This window comes from Rosa chinensis, chromosome 2 (genome assembly GCF_002994745.2).
Source record: "Rosa chinensis cultivar Old Blush chromosome 2, RchiOBHm-V2, whole genome shotgun sequence".
NCBI lineage: Eukaryota > Viridiplantae > Streptophyta > Magnoliopsida > Rosales > Rosaceae > Rosa > Rosa chinensis.
The window spans coordinates 17,604,810-17,619,121 of NC_037089.1; the positions used below are offsets into that span (position 1 = coordinate 17,604,810).

The following is a 14,312-nucleotide window of genomic DNA, read 5'->3' on the forward strand; positions in this document are numbered from 1 at the left end:
GGAATACTTTCTAAAACTCATTATCTACAAATTGTGAGCTTATGATATAGGAGAATTGCAAGAAAAAATAATGTATAAGATTTTACATGTTTGGGCCTGCCATTGCATTCCATGAGTGCCTCTATGCCTCTCAACATGTCAAACCATGCAAACCCCAATTTCTATTCAAATTGTCTTGTTTCTTAATCTCACCATATATTGGTAAAACATGATTTTTAGAATGTGGTTCTAATTGATGGAGTACTAAACTTTCTGAAGAAATTATTTTGCGATCTTTCAAAGTCAAAAAGTAAGATGATTTATAAAAATTAAAAGTATAATTTGCAAGATACCCTAAAATTTGATGCATGGATGGACATGAAGCACGAAAGCTGTGTTCTCAGAAGAGAGGGCGCACTAGTTTCTACCAGTTGAAAGATCATCTGGGCCTGACCGTGTGAAGCCCTTGGGTTGGCTAAGTCAACTTAGAACCTTTTCTAGCCCAATCTACTGTGGCTGAGAATTTTGGAGCAAACATAGTCAAGATAAACAAACGAAGTCAGAGAAGAACGCCAGACGTCCAGACCCAGTGTAGCACAGAAATGAAAGTTGGCGGCGGAGTAGTGTACGGACGTCCTCGAGCCACTGCTTTTCCCACTGTGCTTCTTGGCCATGGCAGAGCTAGTCCACGCTGTTCTTATTCCTCTTCCAGTTCTGGTGAGCTAAGGCACTGTTTGGTTTGTAATCTTCTGGAAGCGCTTGTTAGTTTGCTGTGTTTTTAAAGTTTTGTTTGGGGAATTGATTTGCAGACCATGTGTCTTTCATTAAGGAGGTGGCAGGAACTCAGCCTCCACAGCATTTGAGCCAGCTGCTGAAAATGCTCAAGACCAGAGGTGGGTCATCATTGTTTTGTTAATCTCTTCAAGATTCAATATTTCACTTTTTGTTGGGTGTAATTCACTTTTTGTGATATGGGATGTTGCATAGATTGGTTGTTTTCTTCAACGTTGCCATGCTCTGCATCAGTGGATTGATTTTCTTGGGCACTATGTAAAATTATCATCTCAAAAATACAATCTTGTGCTGAGTTGTATGGCATTATAAAATAATGTATACATTGTAATTAGTAGTGTGTTCATCTTGTAAATCATGGAGTTTCTGATCAAGTTATTATTACATACATTACTATGAAACAGGTGATTCTATTATTTCTCCAGGAGCAAAGCAAGGTTTAATCCCCCTTGCCGTACCACTTTCAAAAAATAGCTCAGGTATAGAAAAGGATTACCTCTATCTAGTTGATCGTTATTATTTATTACCCCAAGAGTTGCCTTGTTGCTAAGGCTGTTGTAATTTTGAGCTATTCCTTGTGAACAGGTGCTGTAACTGCATTGCTTCGGTGGCCTACAGCTCCACCAGGGTGAGTGTTTGTACAGAAACAACCTGGATCCATTTTTGAATGCTTTATTCATCTAGTCCAATTCCTGCAGTATGGATATGCCGGTAGTTGAGGTCAAGAAGCATGGGGTGTGGCTTTTAGCTAAAAATGTAAGTAAAGCATTGTGCAACCCTTGTGCAAAAGTTTCAATGTGAATGGAATTTTTCTACTGGTATGGAACTCTCATCGGGGAAAACTCATGTTATTCGTCCACAGGTAGACCAACTTATCCATAGAATTCTAGTTGAAGAAGATGCTAAACACTCTGGGGAAAGCAATGAAGAGATATTTCATGCATCTGGTGATGCTGGGGAGAAACTTTATAAAAAGGGTGACTTTGCCAAGTCAGAGATTTCAAAACTAGATATCTACATTTTAAGAAAAGTATGGGAGATTTCTATTGTAATTTGTTTTGCTGCTTCTTTGTTTCCGTTTGTTAAAAGAAGATATGCTAATACATAGTTAATTTTTAGGTTGGTTTATTTCCAGATGTCTTGGAGCGCAAAGTGAAGTGGCATTTTGAGGAAGGGGACCAAGTAAGCACCTGAGTTTTGCTGCTGTCTCTAAGACTTTAAGTAGAATCTGGTTAGTAACTGTGTGACCTAATTTCTTTGTGCTTTTGATAGGTCTCAGCTTTGGTAACAGGAGAATTCTACACAAAGAAGGAGCATTTTCCTGGATTTGCACGGCCTTTTGTATTCAATGCTGAGGTTTTGCTGAAGTTCGTAGGACACTTCACCAGTTACTTTTCCTATACATTGTTGTGATTTAGTCTACCAGACCACTTAGGTTTCATCATCTAAGGAGCCCTATCTGTATATTTATAGGGTCGGTCGTACAGTTGAAGCTAAAGATGCTGCTAGGGGAGCTTTAAAATCACCCTGGTGGACTCTGGGGTGCAAATACCAGGTTTTTAACTTTCTTTGATCATTTCCACATTGTTTTAGCCCCCCATCCTCTGCTAAAATTCTTTTGTGACACATGATTCAGGAAGTTGCTGATATAGCACAATGGGAGGATGAGCAAATTGAGTACATTAAGGAGAGGGTGAGTGAGGAGGGAAGGCAAGCAGATCTGAAAAAGGGGAAAGCCCCTGCACAGGTTTTCCAAATTTCCCCTATGAACTTCATTGGAAACAATAGTTGGTAAAACAATTTCTTATCCTCACAGTTCCATCTTTTTGCAGGTCGCATTGGATGAAGCAGCTTTTTTATTGGATTTAGCTTCTGTTGAAGAGAGTTGGGATGAATGTGTGGAGCAGGTTGCTAATTGTTACAAAGAAGGTGGCCTCCCAGATATTGCAAAATTTGTGCTATGCAGAGATTGATAGTAAAGATAAAGAGATTTATGTCAAATTGAATGCAAATTGTCATGAAACTGGCTTCATGACGGGAGAGGATGTTTATGTTCGAGTAATTAATTTGTGGCGGACATTGCTTAATCTGCTGTAATGCCTCTTTCGATGAATAAAATACAGTTGTGTTTATGCAGGGATAATGTTAAAAAAAAATTATGCAGGAGTTTAATTTGTCCAACCAGGGTTCCCAAACTTTTATGCATAATATTCATTTTCAGAAAGGAAGAGTTACTTTATTGATTTGGAAATTATGGCTATCAAAACTGGAATTACAAGATGGTGCAAAAATGTCAACTTCTAATGTGCTGACATTGCTGCAAATTCCTAGTTAGCTAGGCATTGATATATATATACACAGGAGTGATACACAAAGTATGCCAACCAAAAGAAAAATCACTCTCGATCACTCTCCATTATCTCTCTATTGACCAACAGAACTTATAGCCTTATTATTTCCCATTCCAGGTGTGTAACAAACCACACTACCAAAAAACAGAGCCCAGAGCTCCAATAGTGGTTTCATCATGTGATAGTGATCTATCATGAGGCGATCGGAAGGGGTGCTTTCTTGCTGCTACTTTTTGTGCGTCTCCAGAGTAGCTTCCTCCATAAACTCCCACTTCGTTTCTTGCTAGGCACCAGAGCAAATGAACCAGTAGCAGCATTCTCATCCTGGTGCTTCACATTTAAATTGAGGATATTCTCGAGGGGCTCTACTACCCTCTTGGGACCAAATGTGGAGGTGAAATTATTGTCAACTTCTTTTGTCTTGGGAGATATAAAATCTTTGGTCGTAGTGCCATCTTCTGCTAGCATTTGATCAAGTAGAGAGGACCGGCGGCTCATGGTCTTGTTTGAGGTAGCGCCAGTGGCTATGGTTGTTGTGGTATTTACATCAGTGGGATCAGCAATGACCTTGTCAAAAAGGGCTGCTTCTCTTGGTGCAGCCATCGCCTTCAACTGCTTCCCAAGGTTAAGTATAGTCTCTTGGCATTCTGCCAACTTTTCTGAAGCAGCTGTTATCTCCCATTCCTGCAAAATTGATCAACAATCCTTTACATTTACTTGAGCACCCACAAGTAAAAATAATAAAACTTTGAACTATTGTGCAATATCACAATTGAATGATACCAAAGCACAATGAAAGGAAAGAGAAAATGTTGCATCATAAGTGGATCATTTTTTGTTTTAAGGTTTTTACTGTGTCTGTGTCTGATATGCAAAAAGAAATTTTAAGGTTTTCCTTGTGAGAGGGTTCTATTTCTGCTTAGTCTTATTAGTTAAATCACACCATCTAATCTAGAAATATGATGTAAGTTGAATCTTAAATGCTGCAAATAAGGACTCAGTCTTGAACTACAAAAGATTCTTATTCACAAATCATGCTCCAGCAAGGAAAAAACAATACTTTGTTATAAAAGAAAATACATACTTTGTCAGATGTATGGAAAATGCTAGAGTAACTGAAGACATGGTTAATTTGTTTTTTTTCTTTTAAAAAATTGGTAAATGCAAATGTAAAGAGGATATTAACTTACAGTTTGGTCTTGCCTTTCCTCCTGGTTAAGATTGGAGTCAGGGCTTTTCGTCTTCATACTGATAAAACACACATGAATAAGATGCATAAGCAATAGTGCAATACTGTATTACTTGGAACTATAGTTAACTATGAGATTCATCGTTTTTTTATGTGTTCGCAGAGGTACCTTTCGAGCTGAAGCTGCAGGTCAACGCATGAAGCTTCCAATTCTTCACAGCAGTTGTATTTGTTCTCGAGCTCATCTTCTAGAGATGAAAACTTCTGATGAGTTTCACTCAATTCAACTCTGGTCACTGTGAGCTGCGTGTCAAGATCTTCATTCATTGTCTTTTGAGTTTTGAGTTGATCCTCCATCAAACTCTTCGAGTCTCTTAAACTTTGTAACTCTTCTTGCAAGCTGGCAATAATTTTCTCGGATTCCTTAAGCTGATTGATCAGGAATTCACTCTTATCACAGGCTGACTGAAGTCTGCCTTCCAACTCTTTTTTGCCAGATTCTGTATTCGCAAGTTCATCCTTTAACTTTTGGTTTTCTTGGACCAAATTGGACTGCAACTCTTCTATTTGACTGCCATGGCCATTTGAAGAAGGAGCCATAGGCCTAAATGATGTGTGTGCTCTGAGAACTCGAAATTTGTCTGCATCTGAATAGTGACCAACCATTCCAACTTCTGCCTCGCTTTCACTTCGTGTATCATCCCAATCAAATTGCTTCTTAATTGCATCCTTCATGCTTGAAACATCTTGAAGTGAAAAGCAGTGGTTCAAAATCCAGTCCAAAGCCGTAGTTAGTTCTTCAGCAAATTTATCAAGACCAGCCTTTCCATTTAACAGATTATAACAAGCATGAACAAATTGTTGTAGAAGAGTGCCAAGTTCAGAAGTTTTCCACTGGAAAACACGAACCATGTAGCCTGCCTGTGTTTCTGAATTCTTGTATCTGGCGTCTGTGTTATAATCTGGAGATGGCAAACTGATTCCTTCAATAAGCTCAATTATTTTGCATATTGATTTCTTAAGATCTGGTTGTAACTGCTGATCACTTACTCCATTGGTTGAATCAGTTACTGGACACTGATTTGAGCTTTTCCATGAGATGCAGCTTTTAGCAGAAGAAGGATTGGTTGTAGTTGCCAAAGCTATTCTTATATCCTCTTGTATTTGTTCAGGGCTTCTTCCTGCAACACGGCTGTGCTCTAACACCAATTTCACTATATCCTGGAGCCAATGAGGAGCTTTGACGTCAACAATACGGCTGGTCTCCCGGTTTGACAAACTGAAGCCTGACTCACTGTCAGATACAGGAACTATATCGCTACCCCCTAGTTCCGAGGAATACTGATTTTCCAAATGGCCAGCAAATGTATTAGCTGGTGAGGAAGCATAAGAACCAACACTTACTTTATCAGCAGAGACCACTGCTAGTTTTTCCATTTCAACGAAGTCATCCATCAGATTTATGTCTGAAGCTCCAACAGTTTTGCACGCCGGCAAGCCTTTTTGCTTTTCATTTCTAAAATGCTCCAGTTCTGTAATCAAAGCAGAAGCCCATGATTCTGCACAACTAGCCTTATCATCGCTACCAATATCAGACATAGATGCTACAGAGGGTTCATGTGGCATAAGAGTACCTCTTGGGGATTCTCCAACCGCTGTTTCAACTTGTGATAATTTGGAGGCTGCACGGTTATACATGTTTTTGGAAAACTGTAACTCATTCATCTTCTTATTGAGTGCTTCCTTGAGAATTGCATTTTCTTCTTCCATAGCACATAACTGCTCGGTTAGAAAATTGATCCTTTTGGTGGGAGCCTCAGGAAATTTATCAGCAGTAGAGTCATACCTTAAACCATTTGGGCTCAAACTTCTCCTCCTCATGTCAACAGAATCTCTTCCGAGCATTTCAACTTCATTTTTCATTTTAACCAAGGCAGCAGGACCTGGCAACCGCTTCCTGACCAGGAGACGCAACCTCTGACATTCTGATTCTAACTTTGCAATTTTTTTTGCACCCTCAAGGTGTTGCTTGTGTGATGCATCAGCAGTCCGACGATTAAATTCTCTCTCCTCATTCCTGATATCAAGTTCTTTCTCAAGCACTCGAACCTCATATGTCAAAGAAGCATTGTCTTTCTCAGTGGACTCTAATCTAGCCATAAGTGCATTCAAATCAGCTTCCATCTGACTCAATTGTTTTCTTAAATCTTCAGTCAACTTTTCCTTCACTGAAAGAGCCTTGCTAAGATGGGTGTTTTCAGCACCTATTTTAGAAAGCCTTTTACTGGTCTCTGCTAGCTTCTCTTCCAATACCATCTGGGATTTCTCAAATTCCCTTGTTGTCTTCATCACAGCATCATGAACCCTTTGCTGTTGTTCATCTCGAACATATCGTAGCTGCTGCATGCACTCCTTGAGAGCTCCATCCAATTGAGATATTCTTTCTTCACCGGCATCTCTGAGTTGCAAAGATTTATCTAATTCTTGCTTCAGAAACCCTGCTTCTGCTTCTACCTTCTCCCAGCCTATATAAATAAAATATAAATAAATCATTTGGGACGAAGACAATATATTAACACAATGTACACATTACTTTTACCAACACATACACAAATTACCTTGAACAGCTTCCTGTGCCATGTTGGCATGTTTCTTCACAAGTTCATCTTTATTCTTACAATCAGAGAGAGCTGAAGCCAGCTTATCACTTAAAGCTTTCAAATCTTTCTCTAGCTCTGCCTTCTCATTAAGAATTGCCTCCATCTAAAGAAGAAACAGAATATGTTGGATATGATACCACTATGTGCTCAAAGCTCAGAATTACAGGAAATTCTATACAGCTACATAAGGATTGCATATCTGCTATCTGTAAAAAGTTTCACAATGCAATGTGCAGTTTGAAATAACAATTGTATGGTTGAGGCTCTAATGAGGACCTTAAAATGAGAACTTCATGAGGACTTTCAAATCAAACGGTTGGATGATATGTGTGTTGTTGAATTAATATTTCAACTAAAATTGGGACTACTCATCCAACCGTTGTTTTGAAAGTCGCTCATTGAGTCATCATTTTAAAGTCCTCACTAGAGCCTCTCCCACAATTGTACTGTAGACCAAATCAGATCTTGATATGTGGATAAATAAACCAGATCATTTTAGTTTCTCTACCTTATGTTGATGTCCAAAGAAAAAGAAAATCTGAGAATGTAAAACAACTAAGCTATGGCGTCTTTTCTATCAAAAATTCAAAATACCAAACTGACTTCAAATTTTAATTTTAAGTTATGAGAGATCATTTTTATCCAAATTCTGAATCGCCATCTTGGTATCACAATAGGCAGTGTTCGAAACTGCGGTTACCCCAAATATGTACAAGTCAGAAGAGCCTATTCAATTTGAGTGATGCAAGATACCAACAAATGTTACTAGTGATAATTGACTGTTCCAGATTAACATATCCAATCTTTATCATAGAACAAAATAGTAACTTTGTTCATCAAGATTTATAATTGGTAAAATTGGAATATACCTGGATTTCACTAAGCTATGAATTTAACAAGCACCTGTTCTGACATCAAATTAGCAACAAACACAGTAAACGAAAGCTAAACAGGACTGGAAGAAGAAAGGAAAATCTCTGTAAACATAAAAAGCTTACCTCTTCTTCATTTCCTTTTGACGAACCGTTGACTTTGTCAGCAACAATGGGCAGCTTCTCTGTAGATTTCTTCCTCCATAGCCACGCCTTATCCATGCTTCATTCACCACCAAAGCTCGATTCTTTAAACCAAAAACAGTCATCAGAATGCAAACAAGTTAACCCAAAAATCATAATAAGCAAAACACCAAAACCAAACCTGAAAACCAAAAAGAGAGAGAGAGAGAGAGAGAGAGAGAGAGAGCATTACATACATTTGCATGGATGATGATCAGAGAAACTTGCTAACATGCGAAGCAGATAGCCAGCATTAATTAGAGTCAATTATGGCAATAATGAGAAGAGTGCGGGGCTCGGATCCCACCGACACTTAGAAAGAGAGAGAGGACTCAAGGACGATGATTTTGATAACGAAGCTGAAACCACACCACACCCACAAAGCTTTAAGCTTTTTAGAAGCAGAGAGAGAGGAGAAAGCAGTGTTTGGTAAAGAGAGAAAAGTGAAATGAAGGCAAAGTAAAGGTGAGGGAAGCAAAATGTGGATGGAGATGATAGAAAAGAGAGGAAGAGAGAGACTACTGTGGAGACTGTAGAGTATAGCTCAGTCTGTGATGGGGGCTGGGATTTGGGATCCGACACGATCTAAGAGGAGAGAAGCGTGTGAGAGATTGTGAGTCGTTGACACCGTTTATTGGTTTTGTTGCGTTCTTCGCGGTCTTCATGTGAAAGAAAAACGAAACAGGGGAAAGAGGGGAAGTCCCTGTCTACATAACTGTTTGAGACAACGACGGTCTTCTTCGCATGCGTGAAAACTAAAAAGAATTATACTGGAAATACTTTGGAAACATGTTTTATAAAATAAATCTTGGTATTTGAGGTCAAGAATTTGGTAAAGATTGTTAGTTTTACGGAAAATTTGACCTCGGTTACTAAAAATTATCATTCGGTAATAGGGTTTATGGTTTAGGTCGTACTAGATTTTTTTTTTAGTGTTAAGAAGATCAAAGAATTTCACTCCTACCCCATGGTGACTCGATTCTAGGTAATGGGTGCTCTAACCACTGAGCTAATACTGGCAATGGGGTTTATGTCGTACTAGATTGTATCAAAGAATATCTCAATTTTATTTGTGATCTTTTTAGAATCAACTTTATCAATAATGGCTTCATTTTTCTTGATAATTGTCAAAATTCATTCGTTCAAGAGTGACTTCGACCTTTAGTTTTGATCAGGAGGATCGACTTATCACTAAGGGTCTATATTGGGCTTGTTTGTTTTTAGATCTGGTAGAAGTGTTTTTAGGTATTAAAGTGCTCTAAATTAGAACACTTTTTGTTGGTTTACCAAAAACAAAAACAAAAAAAATTGACATGTGTTTCATAAAGAAACATTTCAAGTGCTTCCTAATATAATCACGTAAAGTCTTTTTATCAAAAACAAAATAAACGAAAAATATTTACATAAAATAACTCTATGGTTCTCTCATAACCGATAACATTGAAAGAGCTAAGTATTAAAATTACTCATATGAAAGCAATTTCAGAATTCCCTAATTTTTGTGACTTCAAAGGTGTTATAATAGATAACTAGGTGAGCATATTTAATTTTTTTGTATTTAATGAAAAGATGGTTTGACTTTGTGCTACTTTTGTTTTTCTAAGGTAAAGAGGTAAAGAGCTTGTGATGCTTTATTGCTTTATGTAACTACATAAAAGAGGAGATGCATTCCATATGTATAATATATGAACAACTATAGGCATTGTGCTTACTCTTGGTATCCTTAAACTAGCCCTTTCTTTTTTTAGATATAAACATCTATGATTGATGAGGCTTGTATTTCATTACAAATTTGTACTAAATTATCATAATGGTTCATGATATGATCTAGTTGACCAGTGTTGAGAGGTCCCTTATTTTTATGGTATAGTGTCAGATCATGTTTTGATCGATATTTGCAATTGCCTCCATATTCTGCCCTTTAATCTTTAATTAGTTCCTTCAATAATGATGTTTAACCTGCTAGCTATATATATCTTACGTGACACCCTTTGTTGATTCTGCCATCTGTTGTCTCCATTTTTGTATTCCCTTGCTTTGTGTGCATACAGTGTATAAGCACAAACACCCATACACTTGGGAATTATAATAGTTGGATTATATGTCAAGCTATCAAAGTTATCAACATCAACATGTTAATTTAAGGTGCCAAGTAACTACATATAAAGTTGGTGAAATAGTGGCTAATTAGCTTTAATAATTAGGCATGTTGTTTAATAATTGTCATGACTTGACCAAAACATTTCATTTGATTTAGACTTGCACTTCTGGAATCCATTAATTCTACAACCACAAGAACTGAGTACATATGCTAACATTTTTCTTCTTCAAACTTCCTGAATGGTTTTATTTCGACCATTTTCTTCAACCTTTTGTGTTTATTTGATAAAAATTATAATATCATCTTGTGATTGTAACCTTTTCGGTCATTTTGGTGAAAAACGGGTATAGAGTTTTTATATAAAAGGTGTTAACATTAGTATCATTGCTTATAATCCAATAAATGAATTACTTTACTGATAGTCTGATATGAGATTTCTAAAACTATAATTTAAGCTACATATAATAATACTACATATGTGGACATTGCTATCAATTTAGCCACTCTAAACACCAAATAAAAATTTCAATTGCCACAAGATGAAATTTTATTATATTTCTGTAATATTGTACTGACGTACTTCAAACTATCGTAAAATTGTATTAAATCAAGACCTATACAAATTGAATGATTACTTACTTATGAGCCACTCTTTCCAAACAGTTGCTGATTAAGTTGATATGCATTCAATGTCACTTACCTATATGGTTGCTTAAACTAGGCGTGTGATAAGCTTTGGTCCTCATCAATTCATCATAGAATAGCTCGAGAAAAAGCGAAGTCACATCCCGTACCCAACAACTAAAACCATTATATCTACTTTAGCGGTTATATTGAATTCTTTTTCTCACTGGCATAGCATCTGCAACTTTGTCATTTTGTCATATATTCTAATTACTCACCACCAACCCGCTCACGGCTCACTAGCTTATGTGAAAGAAGAGAGCAGTCGTAATCCGACTGGACTCTGTTTGTTGTGTTCTTCACATTTCATCCTACATATATGGTTCTGTTTCTTCTTTTTCATCTTCATCGGTTTGAATAGGTTTTCTAAAATCCCTTTTGGCTTCTTCTCCTTGTAAAGACTTTCAACCTCAAAAGGACGGTAATAATTTTGATGAAACATGTGGGTCTGAAACTTGACTCAATTTAGTACCAGCCTACCAAACGTGACAATGAAGGTGGATCTAGTGAAAGGGAATTATATCTGGGTGATGGATGCTCTTCGGATGCTTTAAACTATATCTTAAGATCTCATATTCTATTATACTAGTGCTCCAAGCCTCCAACTCTACAGACGTACGTCGACCTCATATTTTACTGTCCTCCAACTCTCCAAGGCTGCTTGCTAGTGCTCTCTTTTTTTTTCTTTTCTTTTTTTCCCCTTAAGATTTGAATTAGGGTAGGATTTCGCCAAAAACATATGATCAAGTAGTGAGGGACACCCAAGATTTAATCCTTCATTAAGGTTATACTTTAGAGGCATTATGTTTTTGACACGGACAACTTTACAATCAAATATCCCTCGGTAAAAACTTCCTACAAAAAAATGAAACAAAAGATTTGCCACACATGAATTGTACGCAAAAAATTTCCATTAAAAAAAAAAATACATGCCTTGTCCAACAAATGAGTCGTTGGCAAAAGTAGTGTACTGTTTAAGGAAAATCAAAATTGGGAGATAATTGAGTCGTGCTTTCATTGATAATAGGGACCTCTTTATATAGAGGATTACAAGCAGAGAGATAGAGTTGTACATGGAAACATAATCGTACATTGATTGGATATCTCCTAAGATTCCCCAAGAATATCTCTAATATAAACTCTATTTCAATTAGAGCAAGTAATCTCGAGTTTGGGCCAGACACATATCCCGGATTTACTTGAACACTCTCCCTTGTGTAGCCCAAACGTGGTGCTCATCTCGTTGCCTCACTAAAAACTTTGCCGAGTAACAAAAACCTAGTGGGACAAAAATAATCTAGGTCGAAGGGAAAAAAGAGCACAACACATCATTCACGTTTCGAGACCATACATGTAGACATCTCTACCTAATGTCTGCATCTCCCCCTGATAACTACCAACAGGGAGTTCGGATAAATTCCTCAAATGATGCTACCAACATGTTTCCCGAAAGTGGAATTTAGGCAATGACTTAGTGAGCAAGCCTGCAGCACTGTCCTCAAATTGAACCTAGTTCACTTTAAACTTGAAGAGAGTCTATTGTTGCTGATTATACTTGGTGTGGTCGGTTTTGATGTAGCCTTACTTCAAAAAAAGCAGCATTATCCTATAAGCTCGTAGGCTCATCTATGGTAGACTTCAAACCACAATTGTTCGAACATGCATAATTATGGATCCAATCCATTACATTCACGAACCACTCCGTGAAGAACAATGATATTTGCATTGTTCGAAGATATAGCGTCTAGGGTCTGTTTTATAGACCTCCAACCCATGGTGAACACTTAACTAATTTAGGAATGACCTTTATATGGGTCAGAGAGATACCCAACATCAGCAAAACCTTCCAAAACACATGTGGTTTTGCGATGGGGATGGAGGACGCAGGCCAGCGTTGGCGGCGTTCCTGGTGTGTGATAGGTCCGAATCCATCATCTCTCTGTAGGGATAGAACAAGCTCATATCAGTAGTACATCTTAAGTATCAATAGATATCTTTTACATCAATCCAATGGTGTCGCGTTGGTGCAAAGCTATATCTAGCTAACAAGTTCACAACATATGAAATGTCCGGTCTTATGCATTGAGCTAAGCACAATAATGCGCCTATTGTACTCAAGTAAGACACTTCTGCCTTTAGCACATCTTCGTCATCATCCTTCAAACGAAGAAGATCATTTTCAGGATCAAGACTACAAACTATCATGGGGGTGCTTAAAGGTTTGACCTTGTCAAAATACCAAAGCATCTATCAACATGATGCTCAAGTTCCAAACCGAGACATAATCGTGTTCTCCCAAAATCCTTCATCTCAAACTCGGATTTCAAGTGTTCAGCGGTTTCTCTTAACTCTTTAAGGGCTTCTAATGAAGATCATGTCCAACATGAACCGCGATAGAATCTGAAACTTGTTATGGAAACGCGTGGGCATATCCCTTCCCAATCAAGTAGTCACTTTAGTGAGCGTTTCAACCTTATTGTAAACACGCTCCGTGGTCTAAAGCCACTTGACTTAGGTAAATAAAATTCACTATGAACCTTCATGTATATTATGTATCTAGATCCCCATAGAGATACGTAGTGACCACATTTGTAAGTTGCATGTTTAGTTATTCGGAAATTACCAAATTGACAGGGTAGTGGAGTGCAGTGACATCCATTACGAGAGAATATGTCTCATCTTAGTTGATTCCAAGGCGTTTTGTGAAAAGCTTTACGCCATAAGGCGAGATTGCCAGCTCTTTTTCTCATCAGGCTTTCTAACGAAGACCCATTAGTCAATAGGTTTTATGTCAGGATGTGTTGGCATTACTGGCCCAAAAACCTTCCTCTTCGTTAGAGAATCCAACTAAACCTGGATTGCATCTTTCCATTTAGGCCAAATCTCTCTACGTTGGCATTCATTCATCAACGGAGCGTGGTTCGATATCATCTGACTCAACAAACTCATGCACAATGAAATGCGCAACTACATAATCAATTATGATGGAGTTTCTATCCCACATCTAATATACACTAGTGCAATTTTCATAGAGCTCTATATTCTCAGGAATAAGTTCTGACGTTGAAGCGTCCCCAACGATAACCATAATCCGGAAGATTCTCATGAGAAGGATTTTGAGTCTTGATGATTAAAGGATTAGAATGTGTCAAATTATCCTTCGAACCCATGGGCCTCCCACGCATCCTAGCTGGGGTCATGGCCTATAACGCTAGAGTGCCACTCTCTTTAGCGTTGGCGTTGGCGTTGGCGTTGGCGCTAGCGCCATGCCTACCTCGGTGTAGGGTGGCCCTACGTTCTCTCGTAGGGACGTCCTTCCTTGCAGGCATGTTTGCAGCATATTTGTGTGATCTCTTCATTTTAACGAGGATCGAGATGAGACATAGTGGGGACAGGCCACGACAATTCCTGTCGTTCCTGCTGAACATCCGTGTTCTTATCTCCCCCTAACGACGGGAAGACTGACTCATCAAAGTGACAACCCGCAAATCTAGCGGTAAG

General features: G+C 38.1%; 2 protein-coding genes across 4 annotated transcripts; one reads left to right on the forward strand and one right to left on the reverse strand.

Annotated features, from left to right (window-relative positions):
• The first annotated feature begins 508 nt into the window (after nucleotides 1-508).
• Nucleotides 509-2,907, forward strand: LOC112186799 (protein IN CHLOROPLAST ATPASE BIOGENESIS, chloroplastic). The gene is made up of 11 exons (XM_024325317.2): nucleotides 509-696; nucleotides 789-872; nucleotides 1,176-1,250; nucleotides 1,357-1,399; nucleotides 1,470-1,527; nucleotides 1,634-1,801; nucleotides 1,891-1,953; nucleotides 2,044-2,138; nucleotides 2,245-2,326; nucleotides 2,408-2,518; nucleotides 2,604-2,907. Exons 1-11 carry the CDS (start codon nucleotides 582-584, stop codon nucleotides 2,742-2,744), a joined length of 1,035 nt encoding a protein of 344 aa, XP_024181085.1. The 5' UTR covers nucleotides 509-581; the 3' UTR covers nucleotides 2,745-2,907.
• A 78-nt stretch (nucleotides 2,908-2,985) lies between these two features.
• LOC112186798 (filament-like plant protein 7) lies at nucleotides 2,986-8,639 on the reverse strand. 3 transcript variants are annotated; one of them, XM_024325312.2, is made up of 6 exons: nucleotides 8,224-8,639; nucleotides 7,970-8,091; nucleotides 6,930-7,074; nucleotides 4,481-6,836; nucleotides 4,313-4,370; nucleotides 2,986-3,806 (listed from the first exon to the last, which is right to left on the reverse strand). In XM_024325312.2, exons 2-6 carry the CDS (start codon nucleotides 8,063-8,065, stop codon nucleotides 3,315-3,317), a joined length of 3,147 nt encoding a protein of 1,048 aa, XP_024181080.1. In that variant the 5' UTR covers nucleotides 8,066-8,091; nucleotides 8,224-8,639; the 3' UTR covers nucleotides 2,986-3,314. The 3 variants fall into 3 exon arrangements, with proteins under 3 accessions (XP_024181080.1, XP_040370248.1, XP_024181084.1); XM_040514314.1 differs by lacking the exon at nucleotides 8,224-8,639 and adding an exon at nucleotides 7,841-7,874; XM_024325316.1 differs by lacking the exon at nucleotides 8,224-8,639 and adding an exon at nucleotides 7,841-7,879.
• Nucleotides 8,640-14,312: the final 5,673 nt, after the last annotated feature.

Coding starts and splice junctions, on each gene's coding strand:
- LOC112186798 (XM_024325312.2), bottom strand. CDS start 8,065: ATGGATAAGGCGTGGCTATGGAGGAAGAAATCTACAGAGAAGCTGCCC. Junction 7,075..7,969: donor CAAAAGGAAATGAAGAAGAG/GTAAGCTTTTTA, acceptor TTTCTTCTTTAG/ATGGAGGCAATTCTTAATGA. Junction 6,837..6,929: donor GGCACAGGAAGCTGTTCAAG/GTAATTTGTGTA, acceptor TTATTTATATAG/GCTGGGAGAAGGTAGAAGCA.
- LOC112186799 (XM_024325317.2), top strand. CDS start 582: ATGAAAGTTGGCGGCGGAGTAGTGTACGGACGTCCTCGAGCCACTGCT. Junction 1,251..1,356: donor ACTTTCAAAAAATAGCTCAG/GTATAGAAAAGG, acceptor CCTTGTGAACAG/GTGCTGTAACTGCATTGCTT. Junction 1,528..1,633: donor TGTGGCTTTTAGCTAAAAAT/GTAAGTAAAGCA, acceptor ATTCGTCCACAG/GTAGACCAACTTATCCATAG.